At 36.9% G+C, this 19,138-nt stretch overlaps 1 protein-coding gene across 7 annotated transcripts in view; it reads right to left on the reverse strand.

Annotated features, from left to right (window-relative positions):
* Positions 1 to 19,138, reverse strand: part of NSUN3 (NOP2/Sun RNA methyltransferase 3) — a 79,380-nt gene that overhangs the window by 49,179 nt on the left and 11,063 nt on the right. For all 7 annotated transcript variants that reach the window (XR_008553899.1, XR_008553898.1, XM_054700688.1 and 4 more), the window contains exons 4-5: positions 13,382 to 13,536; positions 12,536 to 12,657 (exon numbers count right to left, since the gene is read on the reverse strand). Coding sequence is in view for 5 of the 7 variants with exons in the window: in XM_054700688.1 (XP_054556663.1) it covers positions 12,536 to 12,657; positions 13,382 to 13,536 (277 nt within the window). In the remaining 2 variants the exon portion in view is untranslated. The remainder of the gene's footprint in view (positions 1 to 12,535; positions 12,658 to 13,381; positions 13,537 to 19,138) is intronic.

Genomic DNA, 19,138 nt, shown 5'->3' on the forward strand with positions numbered 1-19,138 from the left:
GGAATTTTTAATTGTACAAGGCTAAGGCTAATTTTCCAAACTGCTTCTTCACTAAAGGTAGTCATGACTAAATCTGACCCAAGAGATGTGAGTGGGGATAATATGAAGGGTACTCTTTTGTCCCTTAGTATTAGTTGCTATGAAGACTGAATAGCAAGAGCTGGAATATCTACTTTGGACCATGAGATGGAAAATACACAGTACCCTAATGACTATGAGTCTGAACATCAACTGATTGCCAGAACAACCCTGGAAAACCATCTCAGATTTTATTTAAGTCACTACTATTGTGAGTCTCTATCTTTGTTTTTGTCTGTTTCTGTCTCTTTCTCCTTTTTCTCTTCCTTTTCTTTTTGTCCTCTTTCTTCTCTGTGGTAAGAAAAACTATCTTAACTAATACTGAATTTGGCATCAAAGGTGGAGTTGCTTTAGTAGAATTGAAAAAGTAGAATTGACTTAGTAAGTGGGCAATAGAAGGGGAGGTAAACAAATACAACAAGCTAGAAAACCAATGTGATCACTAATTTTCCAACTTGGCTGGGCCACAATGCCCAAATATGTGGTTAAACATTGTTACGGATGTTTCTGTGTTTTGGGATAAGACTGACATTAAAACTGGTGGACTCTGAGTCAAGCAGATTGCCCTCCATAACATGGGTGAAACTTATCTAACCAACTGAAGGCCTGAAATGAGCAACAGACTAACCTTCCTTGAACAGGAGAGAATTCTGCCAGCAGATAACCTTCATACTTGAACCACAATACTTACTCTCCCTGGGTCTTCAGTTTGTTGGCTTACCCTACAGATCTCAAAGTTGCCAACTGCCATTATCACATGAGTCAGTACCTTAAATTTCTCCTTTACAAACACACACACACACACACACGCACACATCAGCAATCCTATTTTTTTTTAAAACATTTGTTTGTTTATGCATACAAGAACCAGGGTACAGGCCAGAAGGGGGAGGCGGCTGAGAGGATTCACCAGAGACAGAGTAGGGTATAGAACAAGTGGATTGACTGAAATACACTGCTGAGGGGAGCAGCGGGCGAGTCAGGAGAGGTCTGCTGCGCCATGTGGGTATCTCCCTGGTCGGGGATCAAACTCATGATGCAGTGGCTGTGGACAGCTTCATAGGTTGTGTCTTAACCCCTTGCGCCACCAGGGAGGCCCAGCAATCCTATTTTTAACTGCTTATGATATGTTGAAAGGTAGACCCCATATTTACAAAGCTTATATAACTCCAGGTTGACTAGAAGAAATGTCAGTATGTGCTAATAAAGAAGTATCAGGAAAGATCCTGTGACTAAGGAAAAAGAAATTGCAGTCTATAATCTAAGTTAACTAAGAATTCAATAATTTGGACCTTGTAGTACAGAAAGACTGAACAGATTCTGTGCCCCAAAGTGAATTAGTGATAAAAAGGTATCTCTAAAGAGGTACCTCTTAAAGAGATTAGACAGTGGCCTCAAACCTTGCTCAACCACTTCTGAGTAAATGTAACTTGTAGCCAACAGTGGTGATGCAGTGAAACAGGAAAAGCCCCACCAGATAAGAGTCTTGCATTTAACAAGTTTGTCTTCTTGCATTCTAAGGAAAAGGAAGGACATCCCTAAGAAGATAATAAGGAAGCTGAACATCAGGTGTTAAAAAAGCAAGTTGGCACCCACCCCAAATCTCCATATGCCTATAAAAGGACATGCTGACCCTAGATCAGGACAGTGGTCTCTCAGACACGAGTCAGCTGCTCTCCTCAGTTTGTCAACAAATTAAACTACTTTGCTTCTCCTCAAACTCTGTTTCCTTTTATTGGCTGAGGGAACTGAGGCTGGGCTCAGTATCAATGTGAGTCAGTCCAAAAGCAAAGATAGCATTTTTAACCTAATCCAAAACACAAGCCAACAAAAAGGAACAGCTTCTAATAGACACAACATGAATAAACTTCAAAAACATGCTAAGAGAAAAATTTTTATGAAAAGAGTACATTTTGTTTATATATTTTATGAAGTTCAAGAATAGGCAAAGCTAGACGATGATAAATCAGAACAATGATTGCTTTTGATGAGTGGAGTGAATGGATTGTGAAGGAGCACTCAGAATCTTTTGGGGATAATGGAAATAAATATTTTAAGTCTTGACAGACTGTGGGTTACACAGGCCTATGTAATTGTCAAAACTCCATGAATCTTACCTGTAGCTTAGTGTATAGGCTCAAGTGTAGTTAAGAGCAGGGGGCAGGATCTACCTTCAGTTTCTCTAAATTTCAAAACAGGATCCTGTGCAACTCTGGCAAAATGTTCCAGCTCTCTGCATATCACCCATGTCACCAGGTTGGATGCTTAGTGGTAAAAGACCTCAGCAGGTTTTGGAGATAGGATATGGTTCCTCTTTGTCTTCCTAGGTTCTACTGTATTTTTCTCTCCTACTTCATTTGCTGGCCATGAGCCCTGCTAACTAAAACCCCCACACCAGAAGTAAGGACACAATTACACACACAACTTCTACAGACTGCTAAAAACAGCCATCATGATTGAATAAAATCTAATTGCTATAATAGATCTCTTAACTCACTGGTAGGGATTCATCTGTAATCAAACTCTGACAGTCAACAGTAACTCTGCCACTTGTGGGGTAAGACAGACACTGTTATATAACGTAATGATCAAGTCAAGAGTTAAAATTCATCTTTGCCTCAACTTTCTAGATAGTATGTCAGTTCTAACATTTATGTATCTACTTTTCAGCTTCTTTTTGACCAGCTGTAGTTATATTCATCCTTTAAGACCCACTTCAGAATTTCACTAGACCGAAATCTTTACTCATTCTCCATGGAATTCCTTCCTTTTCTGTTTTTTTCCATGTAATAAATGTTCATCAACTTGAAAACAGGATTTATATTCATTTTTAGTACATATACCCCAATTATAAAACATGTTATCAAGATATATTTATTAAAAATTGAATGAATGAATGAACGAATGCTACCTAATTAAGGGGCCAGTCAGGAAGAGAATTTTTCAGTGGATAACAAAGGAATATATTTAATTGCAACTAACATTCAAAAGTAAAGAACAGCTCAAGCAACTTATAACTCCTATAGAAATAATAAAGACTAGAGGTTTATTTGGAAAAAATAAAGCTTTTTCCAAAATGAAACTCACAAAATAAGAAAGAAGGTCTTTTTCTCTAAACAATAGGGGCCATAGACAAACTACTACAGACAGTAAAATACTGCAATCTGTTAATGAATATTACTACTTAGCAACTGTGATCTCATTTCTCATTGAGTGAAAGATTATGGTAATTTTCTAGTAAGTGACTGTGACTCTATGGAAAAAAATAGCCACTATTTTAAAATTGAGATATGTTTTATCAAAAATGTCATTAAGACATTTTTAAATAAAGGTAATCCCTAGTATTACAAGGGAAATCTAACAAAGGAGGTTAGTATGGTAAGTAGCTAGTCTGCTCTAAAAGGAAGAAAATTAATCTTTTTAAAAAAAGTATTATTCTAATTTGATGTACCAATAGAAATATTTTAATTGCTACAAGATAATGAAACAGTGAACAACATCTTTAATCACTATGTTGGGCTCCATAAAACTTCATCTTTAAATTGTTCCTTTTTTGCCTCTCCCCAACCATAAACGCACAGTTCCTCTACATTTTTTACTTTTTTTTAAAAGTATTTCAGGGAGTTTTGTTTCACTTACTTTTTCTTATCATTCCATATTTTTCCATGCTATATAGTTGGCTTCTAGGATTCTTTTCAATTTTTCTATTTTTGTTCCTTTTCAGCAGTTCCCATTTCTTTTAGTTCTCCACTGTCTGTTTCTCATCATTTCACTCTGTAACAGTTTACTATTTCTGCTGGCAAACAGCAGTCTGAGCAAGAAAGCAAATAAAAAATCCCTACCACTATTATGTACTACGACCAAAGAAAACATTAAGGTGAAAAGTTGAAGCTCATGTACAATCTATCAAATAAATGCAGATTGAAAATTAAGTTTCAGGTGCTATAAGCATCTGAAACACAGGTATTCTAGGTTGAAATTTACCCAGTGCTATCATCAGTTTTAAAAGCATTATATTACAAGCCTTGAGGGTACTCTTCACTGTGCTCACAGCAAGTAATCAAATTTCTAGATATCAAAGTATTTATTATCAAAGATGTTCTGTAAATTCAAGATAAAGAAACAAGACCAAGCTTGCTATTTTCAGAGACACCATACCCATCAGCTACTTTTTTGTCAGCCTAAGAAATAAAAACAATGTTGGTAATTATCTTCTCACCACTGGCAGTAGAATTTTTTTTACCTTGAAGAAATATTTTTTTTTATGTAGTACTGACTGAAAGGAGCGATGACACTAGGTATTACTGCAAAATATTATATCAATAAATGACAAGTTTTAACATATTTAATATAGGTTTCTACTTGGAGATCTCAAGTTCAGTACATCTTCTCAACAGTTAACTACTTTACTAAACTGGACTTAGAGGGTGAGTTAGGGAATAAAGCTCTCTGGTAAGATTGAACATAAGTTTGAAAATAAATATTTGTTCCTTAAATTATAGAAAAGAGATAATAGACCAGGTTAGGCCTATCTGCCTTCAAGATAGTCTCTGCATTCATACAAAGAAAAAGAACTGGGCCTTCCCTGGTGGCGCAGGTGGTTGAGCGCCAAGCTATGAAGCTGTCCGCGGCCTCTACAGCACTGGTTTGATCCTGGCCCGCTGGTGAGAGTCCCACATGGTGTGCCAGACCTCTCCTGTCTCGCCCGCTGCACCCCTCAGCAGTGTGTTTTGTGCATCTGCCCGTTCTGTTCCCCGCTCTGTCTGGTGAATCCTCTCACCCTCCTGCAAATCTGGCCTGTACCCCAGCTCTTGTATAAACAAATAAATAAATATTAAAAAAGAAAAAGAACTAAAAAGTTGAGAAAACCACCCAAAGTGACTTGATTTTGGATCATGGCAAATGTTTTTATGAATGGAGATTATGTAACATATGAGTTTTTTCAATTTTTTAAGTCACAAGAACATTTTTTCAAAAGAAATCCTGCAAGTTTAACCTGATGGTGATACCATGAGTCTAGTTGGATTTGGTGTGGTGAACCAGAAGGTTGTTCTGGTCATCCCTCCCTCATCCTGAAGATGGTTCATGAAAGAATGTTATAGAATGGCTATGTCGGGCCTCCCTGGTGGCACAAGGGGTTAAGCACCGCACAATGAAGCAATCCGCAGCCCCTGCAGTAGGAGTTGGATCCCCGGCTGGCCAGAGAGAAACCCACATGGCAAAGCAGACCTCTCCTGTCTCTTCCGCTGCTCCCCTCAGCAGTGTATTTCAGTCTGTCTGCCTGTTCTGCTCCCTGCTTTGTCTCTGGTGAATCCTCTCACCTCCCCTGCATCTCTGGCCTGTATCCCAGCTCTTGTATGCATAAATAAATAAATCTTAAATTAAAAAAATAGAATGCCTATGTCTACACTGAGCAGAGTCTGAAAGGAGCTGACCTCTAATTTTCTTGAAGAAAATAATAGCTATTTCTACTAAAGAACAAAGTTATTTGACTCTTACAGTGCCAGGTTACAAAAGAATAAGTAGGTCATAAATTTTACTAAAGGCATTTCAGTGACTCCATTTAGATCAATAACCAGTTCAGATACCTGTAGTGAGTGGTATCTTTTTTTTCAAAAGATTTATTTATTTGTGCATATAAGAACTGGAGTACAAGCCAGAGTGCCGGGATGGGGTGGAGGGTTAGAGGAGGGGAGATGATTCACCAGAGACAGAGTGGGGAACAGAACAGGCAGACTGACTGAAATACACTGCTGAGGGGAGCAGCAGGCAAGACTGGAGAGGTCTGCTGCGCCATGTGGGTCAGCTCCCTGGCCTGGATCAAACTTGTGCTGCAGTGACTGCAGGTAGCTTCATAGTGCTGACACTTCACCCTTTGTGCCACCAGACTTAACCCTATGCCCTGCCAAGAAAAAAATTTCAGATGAAAGAAGAGTCACAGAAATTCCTGATGGATAGATTGGTCTAATCTTGCCTTTTCAGTCTTAGATCAAATCCTATGGACTTAAAAATCATTGTGTACAGCAGCAAGAACAAACAGGGGAGACAAAGAGAATGCAGAAAACCAAGTGACAATTAGGAATACTAAACTGACAAAGAATCACTTCCTCCTCAAGTCAAAAACAGCCAGGCCACTCTCAGCCATACTTAATAAACACTATTAAAAAATCTTGGAAAAAAAAAAAAAGTTCAAATTTTTGAAAATAGAATTCATGTGCACTTGTTTCAAATAAATACATATTTACTATATTTACTTGCTCAGTTTCATTTTGTTTTGAGATCCATTAAAGTCTTTTCAAGTTATTAAGGAAAAATAATTTAAACTCTTAAACAAAAATGGTATATTACATTGAATAAACTAAAACAAGCTAATGAAATACTTACAGTATCTCACTTTGAACACTTCTGTGTTCTAACTTTAATCTACTGATATTCATAACTCACTTTCTAATGAGATTTTCTATAAGTTTGTTCCTTTGAATCAATCCCTTATATGAAAGAATCTTTCTAAAATAAATGATATCATTTCAATCCATCATTAAAAATACTTCAGTAACTCCCAATTAAGTGATGTTGTTATGACATAAGCTATTTGAGTTAAATATTACTCAAAATATAAACAAATAAAACAAATAGAAGCAATACTATCTGACTCAAGAAACTTGAGGTAAAGGATGGTAGAGGCACTTCACTATTTCTGTTATAATATACCACATGCAGTCAAAGAAAATAAGTCAGTACAACTTTTTTATTTCAATGAATGGCTTGTTTTATTCTTTATTTTTCATTTTATATTTTAAATGCTTCATGAGGCTTTTTACTTCCATGATTAGGAAAAATTTCTAGAAAGAATCTTCTGTTTATATTCTTCTCTATAAAATATACCTACTTATATCTGCAACCCATCCTTAATGAGGCAAGTTGGGTGGAATATAAGGATCATTTCCTATGTATGTTAGTATCTGCAATGCATAACAAAATTCCTAATACAAAGTCAGTACTTAATAAATGTTGGATAAATTAATACATGCTAAAATAAAATCTTACTGTCAAGATTATATTTCATACTTTTGGTATACTCGGCATATTTTTATGATTGAAAATACAATAGCGACAAACTATAGGTATGGATGTCTCTTCGAATCTTTTACAATTTCATTTAACACAGAAAATTTTGATCCGCAAATTCTTACTAAAATGAAGTCTGTAATTTGCCCTCCCAAATTACAGATATTTTACTTGTAGAACCTCTGACTTCTGACACTTAATATACAGAAAACAATAAAGAGGAAAAGGAGGAAGGAAAGTAGCAGTAGTGGTAGTAGTAGCAATAGTAATGCTTTTGTTTTCTGAATTCCACTGTCAAAACTACCAGCCTTGCAGAAACCACCAGCATCCCTGACATTTAACTTGTTTCTTTCAGTTTATTTTCAAAGATTTATTTTATTTATGCACACATGAGCTTGGGTGTAGGAAAGAGGTGTGGGGGGTGAAAGGATTCACAACAGATTGACTGAGTGGGGAGCAGAACAGGCTGAAGTTGGGTGGAAATCTTCCATTCTAATAGAATTATATGTCCAAAAATTATTTTTCCAATATCACTATGCTGATGAATGATGAAGGCCCATGCTCCACAGTCACTAGGTATCTCTTATCTCAGCTCAAGAGCATGACAGAAGAGATGTTGGTGAGTTTTTTTAATGTTTCTTTTAAAACACAATTCTTGCTGTCAGAGTACCACTTTTAAAGGATTGTTATCTGGATGATTTATACAAATTTTCAAAATGTTACCAAATAAGCTAAGCTTCCTTCTTCACTGAGTTCACAAATTGGATTTTACTTGTCAAGAAGTGAGAAAAGAAAACCAGAAGGGGTCAGTATTTTAAATGTGATTGATTTTCTCTGAGGAAATGGTTGACATGATACATTACTGCAATAAGATACCTACATTTTTGTTATAAATCATACTTTTCAGTTCATGCTTTCCCATCTAAAAATCATGTAAACCTTTCTTATACAAACATCATGGCCACTTTCTAAAAAGACTACATGAATATCATTTTCAGTTTATTTTTGAAATGATAATAAAGTTTACTTTCAAAGAGCTCTCCATTAATAGAATTAGCTCATGTTCATCTATACATTCATCCTGTCTTTTGAAAACGATGACTGTCTTTTGAAAACGTCTTCAGGAATAGAATGTGTGAGAGTCTTATATAGCTTATATCTTCATGTTTTACAAATTTGGTAGAACATTCTAATTTTGTATAGATAATTCAAAGATCACTCAACAGGCATATAAGGAACTCATACTTTTGAGACCTTTCTCCTGTCATCACTATGCCTTTCAATAAACTTTTCCTGTAAGTTAGACTGTTTTCATGATTATATATAATTCTATACATACATTAATTTTTAAAGGACTATTTTATATCTATATATTTTATATATATTTTATATATATTTTATATCTATTGACATTACTTTTTAATATCAAGAAATTTCCATTAAATAAAATACAGATTTTCATTTAAGTGTCACATTTACAAAAATGTGCAAGTTTTGTATGTGCATCCATTTATATTTACATTACCATTTACATTACCATTTACATTACCATTTACAATGCTAAAATTCAGAATACTATTTAGGCTACCAATTTAATACAAATATGAATGATTTCTAGTACAACAAATGAATACACAGCCATGGACGGCACAATGTATCTTTGAGCATTGTTCCTCTCAGCTGACAAATGCAGAGACAAGTCTAGTCTTGCCAAAATAATAGAATCAAAAAATTTTATTTGCCTCTCAGCTCCTTTCCCACTCCTTTCTCCCTTCCACTACCATCTTTTGTTTCTGCAATACTGCCTGCTTCCTTGCTTTCTAAATACTCTTTGCAAATGCAAATAAGGATCTGCAATCAATCCTTTATATTTTGAATATAATGCATACATAGCAATGTATTTACTCTCTCTTACTTTTGTATTTAAAACATATCTTACTATGGAATAAAAGGATTGCCTTTCATTAAAGGAAGATTATATGGCAGGAATTTGGTGAGGGCGATTTAGAAGACAAGTAAGAGAAATGTTTTTGTACGTGATACAGTAATAGAGCTATCTCTGATGAGAAAATTACTATAGTCTTTTTCTGGAATCAGGGGCAGGAGATAAAAGAAAGGTAGTGGCTGGAACTGTAATTTTTTCCTTTATCTTTAACCCCAAGACTTATAGATGTCAAGAAATTAGAACCATTTTCTGTGCCTATTGCTTGAGTATCTCTCTACTTTATCATCATAATCACACAGCCAGGGCACTGAGAATTTTCAGTTGCTTCAAGCAGCTCCAAAATCATTCACACAGACCAGGTAACAGAACAGGGATCATAGAATAGCTATTCAAAGAAAAGAATAGGAGACAGCCACTATGAAGTTGTTTTCCAATCACATGTGATGACATGAAATCTTATACTCATCATGACTGATATGTCAGTTTGTGTCCTGTCAATATGCTACACAGTAATGTGGTTCTAAAGCCATTCCTTTTATAGATGAAAGGTGATGGGAGAGAGCAGAGGTCACTAAAGAAGAACCATCATTGCTAGAGCATAAGAAAGTACCTATTGTGAGGCTTATTTTTATTTTTTTAACTTATTTTTATGTATACAAGAACTGATGTGTAAGCCAGAGGTGCGGGGGCGGGGGGTGGGGGGATAAGAGGATTCACCAGAGACAGAGTGAGAAGCAGAACAGGTGGATCTACTGAAATACACTGCTGAGGGGAGCAGCAGGCAAGTCAGAAGAGGTCTGCTGCACCATGTGGGTCAGCTCCCTGGCTGGCTGGGGAATCGAACTCGTGCTGTGGTGGCTGGCAGCAGCTTGAAAGCACTGTTTTTAACCCCTGCACCACCAGGGAGGCCCCCCATTGTGAAGTTTATATAAGTGCATGATCTTCGTGATGATGACGGAAATGCTATGGGATGTTAAGGGAAATGTATTAAATTGGGAGGGAAAAAAAGTAAAATTATGCTTTGGTTATATAAAAGCAATACTAATCAAAATAAAGCATGTGAATTGTCTTACATTTATGCCCAATTACCGCAAACCAATACTTATTAACTTTTCTATAAATTGAATTTCAAATATGAGTGCTCAGTCCTTTTGGTTTACTGGTTTTGAACAACTATTTACTAACCCCTTCTTACATATCAACCACCGATTATGTATTTTCTGTTTTATTTTGTATTTTACTTGTATGAATAAAAACAATAAGGCGATCTCTGTTTCCATGGGGGCTACAGGCTTACTGAAGACAAAGATAAGTGCCAAATGTCAAGTAGAGAAACTGGAAATCAATAATTTTTAAATGAAAGTAAGGACATAAGGGGACTATCAATCCCAGTCCTAGGGAGTCAAGTTTCATAAGGTAATACCAGAACAGATTCCTGAAGAATGAGGAAAGTTAGCCATCCTCCCCCAAAGTGGACTCAGGGGCAGGAGAGTTCTTTCCACTCTAAAACTGAAAGCAGCAGGAAATGCACTGGTCTTAGAAATGAGAGTCTGCATGGAGAGTGTGAGGAGCTGCTCAACAGAACACAATGCAAGAAGAATCTTAAAGGAGAAGATGAGGCTGGTGAAGGAAGAAAGAACTATATATATAAAGAGGACTTGAATACACTAAGGAGTTTGAAATCTTCATAGTAATGAGGAACTGCTAAAGGATTTCCACAATGACAAAGATATGATCAGACTGACATTTCAAATCAGATTTGGCTTTATTCTGGTGAGAAAAGCAGTAGATCTCACACCTGGAGATATGAGGGAAATTAGGAGCCAGTTGCAATCATATAGGTGACAGATACTAGTGGCTTAGGAGAAGTTGCTAAGGATGGAGAGAATTGTAATAGAATTGAAATGTCTTAGTGACTGAACATAAGAGAAAGGAGAGTTAGAGATGGATTTCTAACTTAAGCAAACAAATAGTAGTATAGCAATGCTGAGAGAGAAGAGAGGAAAAGAAACAAGTTGGCAAGGTTTCTGTTTTGATATTTTTTTATTTTGCCAATTTGAGGGAAGACAGGAGAGTTTGAAATTATCAGTTCCCGCTTGAAAAGTTGAGTTTTATGTGTCTGACGGGTTTTCAAATGTAGCTATGTGATAGTTAACTAAATACATAGGTCTAAGATGAATGATCTAAGCTGAGACACATATTTAAGAGATAACATCGTCTATCAGTAGAAGTCATCAGACAGAAGAACCCATGAGCAGCCTAAGGAAACCCAAATCAATCATGACAGTGAGCTGATACGTAATCTGGTACAAAAACAAGACTATGGATTAGTCTTGGTTGTGATACTTAGGTAGGAGCATGTGTTCTCTGGCTGTGTATCAATCAGAACTTGGAAGTAATATTTTATATATTTCTGGTAAATGCCATTTGGGATAATTATTATGTTTACCCATGGGAAGGGTTACATAGTCTATTTATAGAAATTCCTACCCAGTCCAGCATTCCTATGTGATAATAAAGTACTCACAAGTATTTAAAAAAAAAAAGAAATTAGGCAGCAGCTCTCCTGTCTGCCTGTGACTATGCAGGCATTTCTCTTCACCACCTTCTCCCTTTGCAAAGCAGCAGAGGCAGCTCTTCTCCCAAGGCTGCCGCCTATGTCTGCGCAGGCCTCTCTTTTAACAAACCTGTCCCTCTCCAAGGCAGCTCTGACTGCCTGCTTGTGTGCACACAAGCATCCTTCACTTCTCTTCCCTTTTTATAATAAACCTGCCCCTTCTAAATAAAAAAAATAATTAGAAGTAAAGCACATTGTGAGAAATGTGTATAAATTGCTACTCATTCTCATTCCACAGGTAAGAGATAATGACTGATGAGGCACCACTTATCTGTCAATATAGTTTAAATATTGCAGAGAATTTTTCTTCAGCATTAAACAACAGGAATTACTTTGGAATAGGGGATAAGTACAAATCGCCTTTGAAATCAGGATAGACTGCCTCAAATACTGCTGTTTTAAAGGAAACCAAGTATCTCTAGGTGTTCATGCCCTTATGGAAAATTCTTAGGGAGGAGGCAAGTGTTAACAATAAGCTATAATGTCCTAAGAGGCTGACTCATCTAGGACAGTGCACCTATTAGCAAAAAATTTATCCTGGCCCAAAGCCAATTTTACAGAGGGGTTGCTCAGATTCTGGTCAAAGAAAGAACAGATGGCAAACCCTAGGTTAGAGATGGTCCCAAAAGGTAAACTACTAAGAGGGCAAAGGAAAAGAAGAGTATAGTATGAGATATGAAAGACAAGAGGTTGGGAATTTTCTGGATCCAGCCTTTGAAGGAATACAAGGGAAACCCTCCATTTGCAGGGTTCTCTGTGTCATGTTTTCTCATGTTTGAGTAAATTAACATAAAGATAAAATAAACTTTTGTATAAATGGCCCTCACCTTAAGAGTTCTGTCTGTAGAATAGGCAACTTCCTTCTTTGGTTTATCCTATAGGCTGCCCTCTGAGGATCAGAAGAAAATAACCAACTTCGATCATTTGAACATGGAGCATCAACTAACACCTGGAGAAGAGAAAGGACACATAATGCAGACATGCATTGAATTTAAATTCTAGGACTCAAAGTAGATGAGAAAGCAATATAAAACATGACAAAATAGCAAATAATGAAAGCATTTCTTTAAAAACTAAACACACCATGAGAGTTTCTTCTTTATGATATTTCCTCACTAATACATTTCAGAAAAATTCCTGTGTACTTTCAGTGTTTGGAGGGGGAGTGAGAGGACCAAAAGTCTACTAATGTCTACTAATAGTTCATTTTCTTGATGACTACAGCAAAAACTTTTACAAGAGTTACTCATTTCGAATAGACATTAGTGTATTTCTGCATTCTCAGCATTTATTTTTAAGAACTAATATTTCAATTTCAGTTTCCAAAAATGCTCTTCTTCTTCAACTGTCATACTCTGATAGGAAATGCTACTAAATTAAAGCAGCACAGAGCACATGTTTCTGAACCAATCCAAATAATGCCTGATCTTTTCCTGAGTATCTTTAAGGTACCTGGAAATAAAAAACACTCGTAATTCCCAAACCCAGTGCTTCCTCTGAAACATGCTGATCAGCAAACAAAAGCTGTTTCCATGTTCACTTTATCACAATTTCCCAGGATGCTGAGAAAGTCTATCAGGCTATGTGTGGAAGCAGATGGTAAACAAGAACAAAGCAGCACAACAGTGGTGTCATCGGGAGCCCATCAGTTTGTCATAATGTAATAAAAGTACCTTGTCAAAAGTCTCAGGCTGGGCATCTCCCACTTCTCTGCCATCCAGTTCAGACACTTTAATTACGTTTACCAAAGGATGTGGGATGAAAGATTCTAATGTCTGTCTCAGCCACCGGAACCGCAGACTATCATATTCATTACAATGAAAGTAACCTAAATAGAAAGGATTTAAAAGTGTTTAAATTGTGCGATGGAATTATTAATGAGTTTTACTTCTGACCAAATAAATTTCAGAGAAATACCAATTCATCATAATTATGTAGAAATAGGGCTCAGAGGTAAACAGTAAGATTATCTTGTGCTTTAAAAAGGGAAACATGCACATCATGTAAAACATTTACAATGGTGTATCTACACAGCCTCTTACTCAAATTTAATTTTGGAGGTAAAAACAGGTAATTGCATATTACTGAAGATACTAATCCTGCAGATACAGTTCTCCTGCTAAAGCTCATAAGAGTAAAACATATATTCTGCTGTACGTATGTAACTCCTAGGATAGACTATCATTTTAAATGAGGGAATTATGTGTATATAGAAAAATAATGTGGTAGTTAAGATTAAATGTGATACCTTTGTGACATCTAACATAGTATGCAAAACTAGTAATAAATGCTTATCATAGTCATTTGTTGTGTTATTTGCTAGACACTGTTCTAAGATTTTATATGCAGTAACATATAATACTCACAAGCCTATGCAGGAAGAACTGTTGTTATTATTTCTATTTCACTTATGAAGAGACTGAGCCAAGAATGGTTAAATAATTTGCTCAGCTTCACACAGCAGCAAATTCAGACAGCTTAGTTCCAGAGCCCTACCGACTCTTAAGTTAACATGCTATATTGCTTCTCAATATAGAAGGCACTTATGAAATGTTCTTCCTTTACTTAAATATAGAGATTCATATAGTTATAGCTATATAATACTATAAATTATCTATATTACATATAGTATCATTACATAATCTCTATCTACATATAAATACTTCTAAATGAATAAACTACAAAGCAGAACATTAAAATGACTTAAAATCCATTCTCTTCACATAACCACCACTGAATATTTTAATAAATAATCATACCATATCTATTTGACCATATACCTGCATATAAAATTTATACTACATAGTATTTTTTGGTGATGTCATTTTCTTCTTTTTTTTCCATCTATCCCCTCCATCAACTGCTTAATTGCCCAATCAAAAGGAACATAAATTATCAGACAGATTGCATATATATGTAGCTATATAACATAACCCAAGATATATAGATTATATATACCAACAATGGGGTTTTTATATATATTTAGCTGCACAAAACATTATTATTGTCTTTTTTTTTTTAAGATTTATTTATTTATTTATTTATACAAGCACTGGGTACAGTCAGAAGTGCGGAAGGGTGAGAGAATTCACCAGAGCCAGAGGGGAGAGCAGAGCTGGCAGACTGACGAAGTGCACTGCTGAAGGGAGCAGTGGGCGCGGCAGGAGAGGTCTGCGCGCCATGTGGGACCCTCTCCCTGTGGCCGGGGATCGAACAGGTGCTGCAGAGGCTGCAGGCAGCTTCGCAACCCAGTGCTCAACCACTGCGCCACCAGAGAGGCCCATCATTGTCTTCTATAGTCAATGACTATTAGATTTTCCCCCATGTATCTGCTATCATCTTTGCTTTTTTTTTTCTTTTTATATCTTCTATCTTCCATCTAGGATGTGTTTCTTTTTTCCTGAAGGACATCATTCAAAATTGTTGGTGAGAAACACTTATGCCTTCTCTCTTTGTCTAAAAGAAATGTTGATTTCACTTCTGTTCTTTAAGGCTATTTGGGTGAATATATTTCAAGATTGACAAGCAGCTGTTGTTAACACACTGAGAACATCATTCCTCTGAATGCTGGTTTCCATTATTACTCTCAAAGTTCAATCTTCAGTCTGTTGTCCCTTTGAAAGAAAACTACTTGTCCTTTCTGACTACTATTGAGTCTTTTCTTTATTTCCAGTGTCCTACAATTTCACTACAATGGTCCACATGGGAAGAGTTGCGATTACAAAATTGAGAGGGTACTCCCATTCCTCCCCCACCACCATAGCTGAAGATAGACAGTCCTTCTAGTCCCTTGAGAGGATAATTTCTTCCTACTTTATCTTAAATGGAGGGAGCAGCATTTTGGAATTGTAGCTTTATGTGAAGAAGCAGCTGAGCAGGTGCTCTGCCTGGACTGAACTGGTTTCACTTTTTGTTCCTGAATTTTCATGAAGCACTGGAAATCAACATTCAAATTTTTCAGATTAAGAAAATGTTCTCAAGTGAAAAGCCGGTGTCAATGTTCAATTTACCTTTTGTCTCTTAGATTTTTAACACTAAGTACTGGAGATCGTTGATGCATTTTACTTTTTTTTTTTTTATATCGAGACATGTTTCATTTATTTATTTGTTTGTTTGTTTGCTTTGTTTATACAAGCACTGGGTACAGTCAGAAGCGCGGGAGGGTGAGAGAATTCACCAGAGCCAGAGCGGGGAGCAGAGCAGGCAGAAGGACCGAAGTACACTGCTGAGGGGAGCAGCAGGCAGCAGGAGAGGTCTGCGCGCCATGTGGGACCCTCCTCGGGTGGCCGGGAAGCAGCCGGGGATCCAACCAGCGCCGCAGAGGCCGCAGACAGCTTCTCAACCCAGAGCTCAACCGCTGCGCCAATGGGGAGGCCCCATTGATGCATTTTAAAAACAGTGGTTTTCTGGGCCTCCCGGTGGCGCAGCGGTTGAGCGCTGGGTTGCGAAGCTGCCCGCAGCCTCTGCAGCGCCAGTTCGATCCCCGGCTGCTCCCCAGCCACTGGAGGAGGGTCCCACATGGCGCGCAGACCTCTCCTGCCGCCCACTGCTCCCCTCAGCAGTGTACTTAGGTCCTTCTGCCTGCTCTGCTCCCAGCTCTGGCTCTGGTGAATTCTCTCACCCTCCCGCGCTTCTGACTGTACCCAGTGCATGTATAAACAAACAAACAAACAAACAAATAAATAAATAAGACATGCCTCTATAAAAACAAAACAAAACAAAACAAAAAAACAGTGGTTTTCTTTAATACTATATCCTACCTTTTTTTTCCAGAAGGGTTGATAGGACACCTAGTTTGTCATACCATAGGAAACACAAGTTTTCATTATTGAATATCCCTCAGAGCTTTACACATACCATGCAATGCTTGCACACAGCATGTGCTCATTAAATGTGGCTGACTTTATTACAATGCATGTTTCTAATCAAGAATATTTAAATTGGTACACCTGAAAAGCAAGTTACCTTTCATTAAATTATAGATTTAGCCATGATTATCAACTCAACATTTTAAAATTGCTCCCAGTTAAAATACAACTTTATATAATATTACTATTTGACCAAGATATAAATTTATTAACCAATCTATGAGACTTAGATTGGTTAAACTATAAAAATATGCTATATAAGTAATCTACTAAGTATATACTTAGCATAAACTAAGTCATAGACTGACTTATTCCATTGAGAGAGAATTAACTTTAGGTCTAAATTGTGAAAAAAAATAAACCAAATCTTAATTCCCCCTCACCCCCATCTAAACAGAAAGGGGGGTGATTAATAAATCCCTGAAAAAGTCATTGAAGCTTTATATCAATACATGGCACAATTTGGTCCATGAAAAGGGACTGAAACTGGTAACTTCATTCATTAATTTCTCTACCCCTACCTTGGGAAATAAAATAATTCTGCCTGTTTTCAGTTCTGCTAATTACTATTAGAGCCACAAGCCATGATTATGATAGCTTTATATGTCCCTCTCAATGCAAAAATTGGAAAAATGATACTGTCCATATAGGCAAAGTGCTGTGAAGGCTTATGGTAAGGTTCTTTGAGTTATCTGGAAGCAATTTTACAAATTCACACACACACAAAAGGGAATATGTGGTTGACAATACTCTAAAAGAAACTTGAGAGCATTACACTTTAATGTTTTAGTTTAGCACCTGCAATGGACTGGGCACATTGCAACATGGTACAGACTAAAGATAAGTGAGTCTGTCCCAATATCCAAGAAACTCACTGAGGCTAGAGAAGGCAGCAGCTGTACAACAATGGAACGTAGGACAAAATCAAGAACACAATAGTGAAAGCCTGCACTCAGATCCCAGCTCTGCACTTACTTGGGGCAATTTATGTGTCTCGGTCCCATTTTTAAGATGGGAATAATAATATCCAGCTAATGAGGTTGCAGATTAAATGAGGTAATGTACACTAGTGATAGTCACACTGCTTCTCAGAGCCCTAAGGCTTCAGAAAGATGATTATATGAAGATACAACCTAAGATCTCAGAAGAGGAGACTACTGAAAAACATTTGAAAAACACAGATTTATGCAATATGATCAAAACAGTCCTTGGCACAAGTAAGTGTTCCAAAATAGCAATTACTGCAATTATTACTGCACAGAAGATGCACTTAAAGTAGGAGTTCAGGGAGGCTTTCCAAAAGAGATGATTCCTAAGCTGAAATCTAGAGAATGAAAAGGAGTTAGCAGCAGAAAAGATACGAAAGCAGTACCTTTCAGGTGTGCAAAAGGTCTGGAGGAATGAGGGAATAAATAAAATGCAGTAAAGAGTCTTTTTCTCATGTACAAAGGCAAGGGAAACACAAATAAAACATAAACAAATGGGACTACATCTAACTGAAAATCTTCTGCAAGGCAAAATAAACTACCAGTAAAACAAAAGACTTCCAATTGAATGAGAAAAAATATTTGTATACATCTGACAAAAGGCTGATATCCAAGATCTACAAAGAATTCATATAACTCAACAACAAAAACAATAGAACAAATAACCCAATCATTAAAATGGGCCCCACAGGTACTTCTCAAAAGAAGATATACAGATGGCCAACAGGCACATGAAAAAATGTTGACCATCACTTATCATCAGGGAAATGTAAATCAAAGCCACGATAAAATATCATCTCACATCATATTAAGCAAAAATTGCTGACCTGGATGCAGAGAAAAGGAACCCTGGTACACTGTTGGTGGAATGCAGACTGATCCAGCCTCTCTGGAAAAACAGTATGGAGGTTTCTCAAAATATTAAAAATAGATCTACCATGTGATCCAGCAATTTCAATCCTAGATAGCCACTTGAAGAATGCAAAAAATAATAATTTAGGGCCTCCCTGATGGCGCAAAGGGTTAAGACTCAGCCTGTGGAGCTGTTCGCAGCCTCTGCAGCACGAGTTCGATGCCCGGCCTGGGAGCAGCCCACATGGCGCAGCAGACTTCTCCTGTCTCGCCTGCTGCTGCCCTCAGCAGTATATTTCAGTTAATCTGCCTGTTCTGTTCCCAGCTCTGCCTCTGGTGAATCCTCTCACCCCACACACCTCTGGCCTGTACCCCAGCTCTTGTATGCATAAATAAATCCTTAAAAAAATAATAATTTAAAGGGATCTATGTACTCCTATGTTCACTGCAGTCCTATTAACAATAGTCAGTTAAAATAACCTAAGGACAGAAGAATGTCAGCAATAAAAAAAGATGAACTTCTGCCATTTTCAACAACATGGATTGAACGGAGGGGATTATGCTAAGCAAAATAATTCAGAAGGACAAAGACAAATAACAGATGGTTTCAGTTACATGTGGAATATGGAGAAATAAAAGATCAGACAAAACCAAACCAATAATAAACCTTAGAAATCTGATGGTGGAATTGAGGCTACAATAAGAAGGAAGGAAAAATACAGTA

The sequence above is a fragment of the Talpa occidentalis genome, unplaced genomic scaffold (assembly GCF_014898055.3).
Source record: "Talpa occidentalis isolate TD23 unplaced genomic scaffold, MPIMG_talOcc4v2.1 talOcc4.4, whole genome shotgun sequence".
In the NCBI taxonomy this organism is placed as follows: domain Eukaryota; kingdom Metazoa; phylum Chordata; class Mammalia; order Eulipotyphla; family Talpidae; genus Talpa; species Talpa occidentalis.